This window comes from Sceloporus occidentalis, unplaced genomic scaffold (assembly GCF_023333645.1).
Source record: "Sceloporus occidentalis isolate IW3139 unplaced genomic scaffold, rSceOcc1.0.p SCAF_33, whole genome shotgun sequence".
Lineage (NCBI taxonomy): Eukaryota > Metazoa > Chordata > Lepidosauria > Squamata > Phrynosomatidae > Sceloporus > Sceloporus occidentalis.
The window spans coordinates 182,199-195,602 of NW_028317013.1; the positions used below are offsets into that span (position 1 = coordinate 182,199).

Sequence of the window (13,404 nt, forward strand, 5' to 3'; positions counted from 1 at the left end):
TAAAATCATTTATTGTAATGAGGCAATGGTTTCCAATCTCGCCATTTATCCAATTTACCCAATAATTTAAAGCAATAGGTAATATCAGATGGTGTTAAAACTAATATAAACTCAACCTTTTTCATAAAACATTAATACTAAACCATTAACATTATCATTCTTCATTTGTTAATGCAAGTTGCCTAAACTGACACAATTTACACTATATATTGTCACTCCTCAGCTGTACGACTGGGAAGGTTATGTAAGTATTGGAATGCAGTGAACAGCCAATTGCTGCGTAAAAGACAGGTTGGGACTACATTTATTTAACCCCGTAACCCCCTGTAGACTTACATATGAGTCCTCAAAAACTGTGTAAAGATAACCATTAGGACATATATGTCCGTTTAGCCTGTCTAATGATAGCCTAGACTCTCCCCTCTCAGCAGCAGCCAACATTACTGGCTTCCCACTGACAGATCGTGCATTCCCTTACTGTAGATGTCAAAGCTGACACCTGCCAGAATGTCTCAAGAGTAGAGACCAGGAGGGTCTTTCCAGACCTTGTTGGAATCCCAGATTGTTCCACTGCAGACTGATCACACACATTGCAATTAGCAATGCAGTGTGATCAGTATAAGGGAGACCAGAGGGACAAGAAGGAGAAACAAGAAAAGAAAAACATATATATTTAAAAAATGTAATTTAAATAAAAATAGGACAATAAAATAAATAAGTAACATTCATTTATAAGGAGTCCAGTAATGCCATTATGACATCACTAGAATTCATGAGATATAAGAGAGATTGATTATATTGTATTGAATAGCTAATACTAACAACCTAATTGTTCTAATCTTGGTTTATAGGAGCAGATGCGTAAAGATTTAAAAACAGATTTTTAAATTGTTAATTTATTTTATTATATATAGTAGGTTTAAGTAACATTTTTCTGCACTAACACATTTTTTATAAAAAAAATACTATTTATTAAATATCCAATGAACTAGCTACCAAAAAGAAAAACAAATCTTAAAAAATAATACCCAACCCATCTTAATAACAAGTATTCTATTGGCTGTGCGTTTTACTATAATTTCAATTATTTCAATAATTTTCACACACAGATAGATATATATATATATATCTGTGTGTGTGTGTGAATACATTTACATAAGACAAAAGAAAATGTTATTTTTAGATTATTGACATAGTTCATGAATAACAAGCACACAAAGTGTAATCTGGAAATTGCACAGTAAAGCATAATATACAAGACAAAAACAACAAAAGTAATCAACTATTTGGACAGAAAATAGATTAATGTTGTAAGGGGAAATGCCAGAACACTAACACTTCAGTACATAAAAGCTACAATGCTCATATGAATATTACAGGCTGCCAGATATAAGTCTTTTTTGAAGCTGAACATTTTTTTTCATTAATTTATATTTAGCTAATCTCATCCTTATTTTTTTTTAACCAGCCAACTGCACAATGAATTGGATATTAATTTTACATCTAACAATTCTGTTAGTGGTATGGTTAGTATGTGCTTCTGATACATCTCTGGGAACATCCTTAAAAAATGGAGAAACAAGAAAAACTCAACATCTGCAAAATCCAGTGCGACCAGTACGTTCACACAGACGATTCCTAAATTCGATTAGAAATCAAACTTATTCCAGTTTGGGAGCAAAAAAAGACCTAAATAAAATGAACTTGCCTCAAAGAGATGAAAGCCACATTCGTCGGTTGACCCAAGGACAGAGACCACTTGCTAAAAAAGGCCCGGTTACAATGTTGAAGGATGACAGTGGCACAGCTGCACGATCAAGGATGGCACGTTTCCCTTCTAGTTCAAGCTCTCCAAATATCCTGGCTAGTTTTGCTGGAAAAAATAGGGTTTGGATCATATCAGCACCACATGCTTCTGATGGTTATTACCGCCTTATGATGAGCCTCCTTAAAAATGACGTATACTGTGAACTTGCTGAAAGACATATTCAACAGATTATCTTATTCCATGAAGAAGGAGAGGAAGGGGGGAAAATTAGAAGGATAACAAATGAAGGAAAGATTGTGGAACAGCCACTTGACCCAGCGGTTATTCCAAAAATGATGGCTTCATTAAAGCTTGAGAAAGGAAAGTTTGGTATGGTTTTGCTAAAAAAGACCATGCAAGTAGAGGAAAGATACCCTTATCCTGTGCGTCTAGAAGCAATGTATGAGGTTGTTGACCAAAGTCCAATAAGGCGCATAGAGAAACTCAGGCAGAAAGGATTTGTACAAAAATGCAAAGCAGCTGGAGTTGAGGGACAGGTAACTGAAGATGGTGACAGCAGTAGCAGTAGTACTAGGAGCGCTAAACCTACTCCAGGAAGTAACACTATCCAAGTATCACCTAGGAGAGAGGAGACAAAAAAGCCTGTTGTAATTCCCACCAGATTTCCTAGGGTAAAAACCACAAAAAAATCTATTACAGTGCCACCAACACCATCACCAACACCTAGAGCCACAACAGTTTTTCCTTCAACCAAGGCGACTACTCGAATATTAACAACAACAAGGCCACCTACTACAGTTCCTACAACAGTACTAGCCACAACCCAAAAACCATGGACAACCAAACCCTATACTACTCCAGAGTCTCACAGATTGTATGGGCAAGTTGATGTAACAACCAGGGAGTCAGAGCCAGAACATCGCTACTATCCTGTTAGAACAGAGAAAAATAAAGACAGACAACATGTGCAAACTGGAAAGCATGTTGCTTCTAAAAGCAGAACAAGCAAAGCCCCAGTCTATCAACCCCATACTGAACCTCCTATTATTACAACTACTACTACAGAGTTGTTTAGAAGAGAAAATACAGAACAATATGGAGATAACCGCACAGATAGAAAATCTCAAAGTTCTCATGCTGTCACACCAAACCAAAAGAAGACAATGAAAACTAAGCCATCAAAAAAGAAAGGAGCGGAAAAAATATTGAACAATGAATATGAGGACAAATATGATGCTGGAAGACCTACAATTACACAGATAGAAGAGGCGACTGAGGAAATAATTCCACCTAAAAAGGGAACTGACCAAAGAAATGAGGAGAAACCAGACAAAATTGAAAAGAAAAAAAAGAAAAATGAAAAGGAGAAACCTCCAAAAAAAGAAAAACAGGCTAAAAAAGAGAAGGTAGATAAAAAGGTTAAACAAGAAAAAGATAGAAGCAAAAAGAACAAGAAGAATAGCAAAAATGATAATGAGGAATTTATTAAGCCTGCAAGGAAAACATTAGAAATCCCAAAACGATCACTGTCGACATTCTTGGACAATTTTGAAGGCAAACGACGCTTATTGGTAAGTTAGAAAACGTATTTATCCATATATTATTATTAAGTATTAACATTATAGAACTACTCAGCTACTTTCTTAATTGTAAAGGTAACACTTGTATATGGTAAATGAACAAATGAACAGGAACTGTTACCTAACAGTTCCTACCTAGTTTCTTTCATTCTCTATTATTTTCAATAGCTTAACACAAATAAATAAACTAAATTGATGTGTAGCAATCATAAAGAAATGACAGTCAACAGAGAATATATTAAATAGGCTTGGTATTCTACCCCTCTTGTTTTTTAAAATATGCTATTCAATCACACCCACCAATGTCACTGTTGAACCACTGAAGGAGCCACAATTCTTTGCTGTAAGCTACCTGGATATGTTTTATGGTTATAAGCAGTGTTCCCTCTAAGCTGTGCACTTGTGCGCGCGCACATAGCTTTCAGAGGGAGCGCACACGAACAAAAATTGTGCGCACAACCAGTAGCGTACTGAACGGGGGGGGAGGTCCGCTACCGGTTGTGTGCACAGCACCCCTCCAGAGACGGACAGTAATGTCCGCCGCTAGAGGAGCAAGCTCGGTTGGGGAGATGAAGGATCTCCCTCCAACCGGCTTAAAATCAATCAAGGGAGCGGGAGGTCTGTTAATACAGACCTCCGATCCTGCTCCCTTGCGATGCGCGCGGCAACTGATCCTGTGCGTCGGGATTTGATGCACAGCACTGAAGCCACGCCCATCGTCTTTACTACACCGGAAGGAGAGGACACAAAAGAGGAAGAACGAACAGGAGGAAAAGTGACAGAAAAAAGGTAGGAAAACTCTGTGAGAGTGAATTAGTAAGTGTGTGAGAGTGATGGGTGTTATGTTGTAGTTTAAACTGAATGTTTGTGAATGAGTGTGTGTGTGTGTGTGTGTGTGTGTGTGTGATAGCATGGATGTGTAAGTGTGTGGGGGGGATAGCATGGCATAGGGAGGCTGTAATCATATTCCTATCATGCTCAGGTTCCAGCATGTACTGGCTGCCTGAGCATGATAGGAGTGAGATTGCTGGTAGCAATTATATATTTTTTTGTTCAATTTTGGTGTGTTAACCACACCTTTATTAAAAGTAAGTAACACACCAAAATTGGACAGAAAAATTCGATAACAATATTAATTTGTATATATATGATTGCTAACAGCAATCCCACTCCTATTATGCCCAAGCAACCAGTACATGCTAGAACCTGGGCATGATAGGAGTGTGATTGCTGTTAATCATATATATATGATATATATATATATATATATATACTAGGCCAGACACTAAAGCGGTAGGCCTACACCACATCAATGTTTTGCTTAGTATATAGTGATTGGGGTTATGCTGCATTATTGTCAATGTCTGGCTCAATGTATAGTGATAGGTGTTATGTTGTACCACGGTCAATATGTGTCTCTCTATATAGTGATAGGTGTTATGCTGTACCACCGTCAGTGCGTGCCTCAGTATATATTGATAGATGTTCTGCTGTACCACTGTCACTGTTTGCCTCAGTATATAATGATAGCAGTTATGCTGTACCGCCATCAATGTTTGCCTCAGTATATAGTGATAGCAGTTATGCTATACCACTGTCAATGTTTGCCTCACTATATAATGTTAGCAGTTATGCTGTACCACCGTCAATGTTTGCCTCAGTATATAATGATAGCAGTTATGCTGTACCACCGTCAATGTTTGCCTCAGTATATAATGATAGCAGTTATGCTGTACCACCGGCAATGTTGGCCTCAGTATATAATGATAGCAGTTATGCTGTAACACCATCAATGTCTGCCTCAGTATATAGTGATAGGTGTTATGTTGTACCACCCTATGTCTGCCTTAGTAAATAATGATAACACTTATGCTGTACCCCTGTCAATGTTTGAAGCTATGCAGTTTTAAAGTGTGTGTGTGGGGGTCCCACGTACAGGACCCTCCCCAGGTGCCAAATACTCTAGGTACGACCCTGCGCGCAACAGTTTTTCCCTTTTTTATTTTTTTTATCTTTTTTATGCGGCCTGGAGCCTCTGCTCGTGATCCGCTCATAATTTACTTATGCAGTGAGAATTTCACCTTTAAAAAACATTACAGTAAGTAATACTGTTGTGTAACTAATACTACATTATCACACTATAATGTAGTGTTATTAACCATGAGCGAGCTGTTCCAAAAATATAGAATAACAATTTAAATGTAATGTTTGCAGAAGCATATTGTGCGCACAAAATTTTGGCTCTGGGAAAAATTTTGCACAAGAGAAATTTTCTGCGCACAAAAAATTAGAGGGAACATTGGTTATAAGGTTGGTATAGAGAGAACAGGGATGAACTCAAACCATAAATCACCTTTGCTTAAGCTTGCAATGTATGAAATGATGAGCTTGGTGGACAGGAAAAGTAACAGGACATATAGATTAGAGGTATGTTGCCAAATACAAGGTATATTTAAGGGTGTTATGTGGTGGTCTTTTCTAAAGATTTGGCTGCAGAATGGCTGGAAATCCCATTTGCCCCCACTGCCGATCTGTGCAAAGTCTTCTCTGTGTAAGGCTTATCATACGGGCCTTATCTCTTACATGGAATGAAACAAATGTTCTGATTAATTAAAATGTTGTTTGCCAGCTCATTCAATTTCTACACACTAGCATCCAACTTTCAGCTACGGTTATGGTTGCATCTATAACAACTGCTAGAAAGGAACATGCCGCATTCATGTCCCGAACAGTATATTCCAATTTATTGAAATCTGTAGAAATAAATGTTAGCACAAGTCCAAATACAGGGAATAAATGGAACATGCAACACAGCCAAACATGCTGGGGATCAATCATTTGTAGGTGATATGTTTTATTGCTAGTATTGACTAGGGTGAGAGATACTGTAGATGCTTCCTGTTAAACATGACCCATACTCCACAAATTCCAGAAAGTTTGGAAATGTGCACAGAGTTATTGACAGTGGCGTAGTACATCTTCAAGTTAATTTGATGTAGCAAATTGATTTGATGTACATAATATACCTTCAGTCTTAGGAGTTAACATTTTACTTGTGTTTGTCTATAATATAGCATTATCCAACTGGACATATTCCTGGTGCACTCAGTGTCAGTCTAGATTAGACCTGGGCAAAGCACGGCCCGCGGGCCACATCCGGCCCGCTGAATAGCTCGGACCGGCCCGCAAAGAGTGTCCTGGTGACTCACCAATGAGTCCGGTGTCCCCCCCCGCCCCGGTCACTTACCTTAAACTCCTGTGTTGGAAGCGTTTGTCTCGGGTGCCGGCGCTTTACGCTGGGCGCCGGCATATGACGTCAGACGCCGGCGATCAGCAGTGAAGCGCCGGCACCCGAGACAAACGCCTCACGCTTCCAACACAGGAGTTTAAGGTAAGTGACCGGGGCGGGGGGGGAGATCCTGAGAAGGGGGGGTTAGGGAGTTAGAGGGGAGATACTGAGAAGGGGGGGTTAGGGAGTTAGAGGGGAGATACTGAGAAGGGGGGTTAGGGAGGGAGGTCTTACTGTGTGTGTGTGTCTTACTGTGTTTGTGTGTGTGTGTCTTACTGTGTGTGTGTGTATCTTACTGTGTCTGTGTGTGTCTTACTGTGTCTGTGTGTGTCTTACTGTGTCTGTGTGTGTCTCACTGTGTCTGTGTGTGTCTTACTGTGTCTGTGTGTGTCTTACTGTGTCTGTGTGTGTCTCACTGTGTCTGTGTGTATCTTACTGTGTCTGTGTGTGTCTCACTGTGTCTGTGTGTGTCTTACTGCGTGTGTCTTACCGTGTTCATAGCTTATTCAGTTATTGTAATAAATATTTTAGCCCATTTTTTAGCTCAAAATATTTTTTCCTTTTTTTTCTCCTCTAAAATCTAGGTGCGTCTTATCAGCAGGTGCGTCTTATAGAGCGAAAAATACGGTATGCACTCCGAAGCCTTGTTCATTTTGTTCACTTCTGTGCTGTGCTAATAGTTATTCAGGCCTTACTTATTCAAGCACCTCTACCAATGACGTAGGCTTGAATAACTTTATTAAACAGCACATAAGTTAACAAAATGGACAAGGCTTCGGAGTTTGTAGTTTGTAGAGGTCTGGCCCTCTAAAACCATTCCAATTTCTCATGTGGCCCCATGGGAAAATTAATTGCCCACCCCTGGTCTAGATGGACTTGTTTGACCCCTCATCTGCTGTGTGTCTTCTTTGTGTAGAGTCCTGGCATGTGATCATATACTCTAGAACTCTGCCTTGGGCATACCTGGGAACATCAAGCTACCCAGATCCCTCCCATTGCATGAGGGGTTAGCCCCAAATGCAGAAAAATTAGACATGGTAGGAGGGGAAGTGGGTGATTCTCAGAGATTCTCTATGGTGACCCAGAGAACTGGAGTGGCAGAACTTCACCCAGAGTCTTGAGGCGAAACGCAGAGCATCACTAGCTATGGGCTTAGGTTGTGCGACATATAGAAGAGGTACTACAGAGGTCTGCGAAGATCTTCACTGTATAAATGTCCAGATTTTATTTTTCACCCTCATCTCCCCAAGAGTCCCGTTGAGACCTTTAGTAGTTACCCTAATAACATGATCTGCCCCTTGTAAAGAACACAGGGGCTGCCAGAACTACCATCCCAGGCCTAGTCATTAGTCGGCCTAGTACACATTACTTATATACAATCTATGTTTGTGCAACAATGTCCAACACTTCAATTCTTAATCTATCCTTTTACTTTAGTATTCTGATATACTTACGGCCCTGTGTTAATACAGCAAACTTAATTATAGGCATACAGAGCGTACAGTCATCCCAGGATTCAACAGTGTGTATATGTAGTGGTAGGGGTCAGTTAAGAACCTGGCACAGTCTGCAGTGGGCTGTGGTCTTCTTTGCTTTAAGTCAATAAGACATTTTCCTGAAATTGCCTCCCAGTGTGTGAAAATATTTGCACTGGGGCTCAGTAACATCTTGTTACACATCTATACACCAAGACTCCTTTCAATAACTCTTCCAGTGTCAAATCAAATGGTTAGTCCCATAAAGCTGCCATTTTTCAAGTGCACCTATACTTTCACATAAAACTAGTAGTGCCTATAACACTAATATGCCATAACTTGACAGAGCCAAGCCCATATCAAGCAAAAATGTGTATTTGCTCAAAAGATAACAGGAGTAAATATCTGCCAAGTGACCTGGATTTCCAGGGCCAGTTTCTGAGATTTCACTTCCTTTTATCAGTATCCTGCTTTCCTGGCATAAATCCTGTTTTCAAAAGAAGTTGGTCACCTGAGTAGTGTTTAACATAGTTTGAAACGGGTGTATAGAGCAAAATATCATTGTGTTTCAAAAGTTGTAGAAGGCTTTTGAATAATCTATGACATGATATGTTTCTATGCACATTTTCTAACTTATATTACAGCAGTTGATTAGCTTGTTGAGTTGCATGATATTTTCTGGCTGCACTTTTTTTGTAATTTTTATATACTATGATTTTTTTTAAATGATTTTATTAATACAAATATGGTATGGTATGACACAGACAAAGATTATCGGATTGATGGAGACACTGAAAAAAGCCATGGTGGAGATGGGTCCCCTGAAAAGGTGTTGGTTTTTATGTTGAGGAGGGAAGATAAGTAGCTCTTTTGAGTGCACCCTCCTCTATTGAAGATTTCAGTGGTCCATACCCTTGCGGGGAAGAAGCAAGATGATCCGGCCCTCTTGCAGGCCTTCTGGCCGGGGAGGGAAGGAAAGGGTTGCATATTCCTTCATGGAGTGCAACATCAAAGAAATGAAAGGCACCTGGTACGTTTTTTTTGGGGGGGGGGGTTTACAGAAGACTCACTGAGCTCGGGCCTTTAATAAAAAAAAATTAAGAGCTAAGCTGGACCCAAATATTAAAGCCTCCCTCCTAAAAGTACAAGTTTTTGTTGACAGTCCAGAGGTGAGTGAGATTGTGAAAGGGGATTATGTTGATGTCCTCTTATTAGTGCAGCCAGATAAAGAGATTGAATTCCATGACGGCGATAAGGGTTACCAGTTGCCATGTACATTTGGAAACTGGTTACAGGGTTTTACAACTTTTGTGGGGATAATGTGTGAGAGATTCCCAGAAAAGAGTCAGGGGTTGTTTCCGCATTTGGATTTAATATTGGGAGTGTGTAAAGTTTATGGCGGGCAGTGCTGATTTCAGTATGACCAGCATCTTGAACCGGCTTTCTGCTGCCTGATCTGATGTAACAGCTTCTGGCATGAAAGCCGGAAAGTTGTTACATTTAAAACTGCCCGCCGATGAGGCACAGATGCTGCGATCTCCTCACAGACCTGCATAGAGATCACAGTGTGATCAGTGCAGGGGGATCGCAGGGAGGAGAGTGAGAAACCATTCTCTCACCCTCCTCCCATGCTGCAAAACAAAAAGGAGAAAAAAAAATTGGTTATTCATTTAAAAAAATAATAATAATAAATCATTAAAATAATAATATAAATAATAATAAAATAAAAAAAGAAAGTGAGCTAAGTGATGTCATTGTGACATCACTGGCATTAATAACATGTTCAAGAGGTCCCTAAGAGGACCTCTAACCATTTTAAAAAAAGTAAAATATATATATATATATATAAAAAAATAAAAAATTGATAAACTTGGAGGGGATTTTCCATCACTTTACCTAATTTTATGAGGATTCAGAGGGAAAATTTTTAATATATGTTTTTTCTAATTTTCGCTAGTTTTTACTAAAGTTCTCATTCTAAATTTTCAGCTAATCATCCAACTATGGTAACAAAAGAAAGCTCTATCTCTTCTTGAAAAAACAATATATAGTTTACATGGGTACACTATTTGCAGGAAAAGAGAATAATCGCTGAACCGACATAGCGCTAAATTGCTCTGGGACTTGGGATTGAAGGGGTTAAGGGAATTTTTTTGTAATATATTTTCTTATGTGTTGTTCCACCTCATGTTACTATTTAGAGGTTTTTGCTATGTTTCTGGAATGGCTTGTAGTTCAGAAATTGTTTCTCTCTATTCAGTGTTACTTTACCTAGATGACTTTCTTTTTGTGGGTATGTGGGGTAGTGATGAGTGTCAGCATTTAATGGCTAATTTAAGGGAGGTAACTCAGGAGTTCGGGGTCCTTTTATCACAGGACAAAATGGAAGGCCCTCAAATGGTGATTCAGTGCTTGCATTCGTGGAGATTGATACTGTCACCATGGTCTTTCATCTTCCTGTCAAGAAAATAGATAGCCTGAGGTGTTTTCTGGAGTGAGTATGTGGATCTCGTAAGGTTCAATTTAAGCAGGCGCAGGGATTGTTGGGTCACCTAATGACTAAATGCATTTTGGGGGACGATCTTTGCATGTCGCTCCATTTCCTTGAGCAGTACAATGGTCAGAGCTGTTGGCAGTGTGAGGAATGTAAAGTGAGTACTGCCTTTTTGCCACCTGGATCCTTTCTGGACAGGTGTCACGGGGTCAGGTAGCTGGGGAGGATCCAACTATGCAGATATATGGATGTAGCGTAGTCCAGTCAAAAGAGCAACGGCAAACAGCGAGGTCAAAACGTATCCGAGGTCGAGGCAGGCAGATAAGAGGCAAAACGGTATAACAGGTCCGAGGTCGAGGCAGGCAGATCAGAATCGTAGTCAAAAGAGCAGGCAAGGGTCGGTACACAAGGCAAGATAATGTCACACGGAACAGCACACCCCAAAAAGCAATATACTTTGAACGGGTACAGAAGATAAAACAAATGGCCTTTAAATAGGGAAATGCCTACTCACAATGAGGCCGCGGCGTGCGTGACGTGCGCCGCGTGACGTCATCGCGGCAGTCATCCGATCCGCGATCCCGGTGGAGGGAGGTGGTGACGCGCCTGCACGTCCCTGGCGAGCAGGCGCAAGCCCGAGTGACGACGTGGAGGCAGGACCTCCCTGCCAGCGTCCGGTTGCGGCGGCGGTGAAGCCGCGACCGTACGGCGTCGGCGGCATCGACGGGATCCCCTGGCGTGCGAGGTAAGTGCCGCGGCAGCTCTCGTGACAACAGGTAATTGCTGCCTGTCCACCCATTAGTAATTGTGATTGTTAAGGAGATGGCTGTTTTGTCATTTTTTTGTAGTCACAGCTACTTTAAGGAAAAATACCTGAAAGTGAGGCCCAAACAGGTTTGGGGGAGGTGGGTCCAGCGGGTGTTTCAAGACACTCGTTGGATCTGGAGCAGCACAAGGCTCAGTAGCTGGCAGTTTTTTTTATAGTCATGGTTTATTGTTACCGTATTTGCTCGATTATAAGACGACCCTGATTATAAGACGACCCCCCAAAATCTGAATATTAACTTAGGAAAAAAGAAAAAGCCTGAATATAAGACGACCCTAAAGGAAAAAAGTTTTACCAGTAAATGTTAATTCATGTAAACTATTTTTTTTAATAAAAGCTATGATTGAGAAAAATATTTTTTTTGTTTTTATTTCTTGTATTTTCCAGCCTGTCCCCCAGTTACGCACATCTGCCCCCAGGCTTGCCACACCAATATGGCACTGTGGCCCATGATATGCCTTTAACCCTCTATATGCCACTGTGCCCCATGGTATGCCTTTTGACCCCCTATATGCCACTCTGCCTCCAGAAATGCCTTATACCCCTATATCCCATTCTGGCATTTAGGGGGTTAAAATGCATATTATGGGGCAGAGTGGCATATAGGGAGGTATAAGGCATTTCAGGAGGCAGAGTGGCATTAAGGGAGTTAAAAGGCATTGTATAGAGCACTCTGCCTCCAGAAATGCCTTATACCCCTATATGCCACTCTGGCATTTAGGGGGTTAAAAGGCATATTATGGGGCAGAGTGGCATATAGGGAGGTATAAGGCATTTCAGGAGGCAGAGTGCTCTATTAAATGCCCCCTTAACGCCACTCCAGAAATGCCCTATGCCCCCATTTAACTAACACACACACACACACTCTCTCCCCCCCCTCCCCTCCCCTCTCCTCTCTCCTCTCTCCCCTCTCTCCCCTCTCAGCCCTCTCTTACCGGTGCTTCCAGCCGGGGCAGCGGGTTGACGTCGCCTTCTGCTGCAGCCGGAAGGAGGTGGAGTTGGCAGCGGGGGTTTGTATGCGTCCGTCGCGTATACTTTCCCCGGCTGTCAGAGATCAGAGATCTCTGACAGTCGGGGAAGGTCTACGCGACGGACGCAGACAACCCCCGCTGCTAGCCACACCTCCTTCCGGCTGCAGCGGACGTTGTCTACGCGGATCGCGTAGACGTCAACCCGCTGCCCCGGCAATACAGCAGGAAGCACCGGTAAGTGTGTATGATGGGGGGGGGGGGTGAGACAGGAGGATCCAGGTCCCCTGCAGCGGTGCGGGGGATCTGGATCTTAGTCTCCCAATCAGACTCTATTTGAGGTCTGATTAGAAGATGACCCCGATTAGAAGACGAGGGGTATTTTTCAGAGCATTTGCTCTGAAAAAAACCTCGTCTTATAATCGAGCAAATACGGTATATTGTATGTTATGCTGACATGGGGATATAATAAAGCTGTAGCCAATGCCCTTCCCCACATGTGTTGTCATTATCTAAAGTGGGTTATGGGGTGGAGGAGTCTGGGCTCTAGGCCTAAGCTGTCATGATTTTTGACACTGAACCACTGTCTCAAGTAGAAACACTACTGAGTTACATTTAGCAAATATCAGAAACTGGAATTACTGATTAAGCTACCATTGCTGAGACCATACCTTAATTCACCTGTGATTAAGGCAAGGTACCATCAGTGGTGCTGCATTTGATATCACTATAATGGTTTGTTCTTATCAAGGCCTTGCCATAGCCAAAGTGTTAATGCTTGCTGGAGCTTTAATGGATCTCTTTTTAACACTTAGCTGATTACGTCACCAAAAGAAGACAACACCATGTATTCCCAGCAACGGGATGAGTATTTGGAGACGGTTTGTGAAATGGCAGTGAGGAAAGTCTCAATTATCACTATTATTGGAACACTGACAAACAGTACCATGAAAATTGACCACTTTCAGCTAGGTAAGTAGTAAAATTATTTTCCTATTTTACAC

At 41.2% G+C, this 13,404-nt stretch overlaps 1 protein-coding gene across 1 annotated transcript in view; it reads left to right on the forward strand.

The window, feature by feature from the left end:
* The first annotated feature begins 1,698 nt into the window (after positions 1-1,698).
* LOC149298291 (coiled-coil domain-containing protein 80-like) overlaps positions 1,699-13,404 on the forward strand; it is a 48,816-nt gene continuing 37,110 nt past the window's right edge. The window contains exons 1-2 of the mRNA XM_089487475.1: positions 1,699-3,339; positions 13,216-13,372. Coding sequence (XP_089343601.1) covers positions 1,699-3,339; positions 13,216-13,372 — 1,798 coding nt within the window. The remainder of the gene's footprint in view (positions 3,340-13,215; positions 13,373-13,404) is intronic.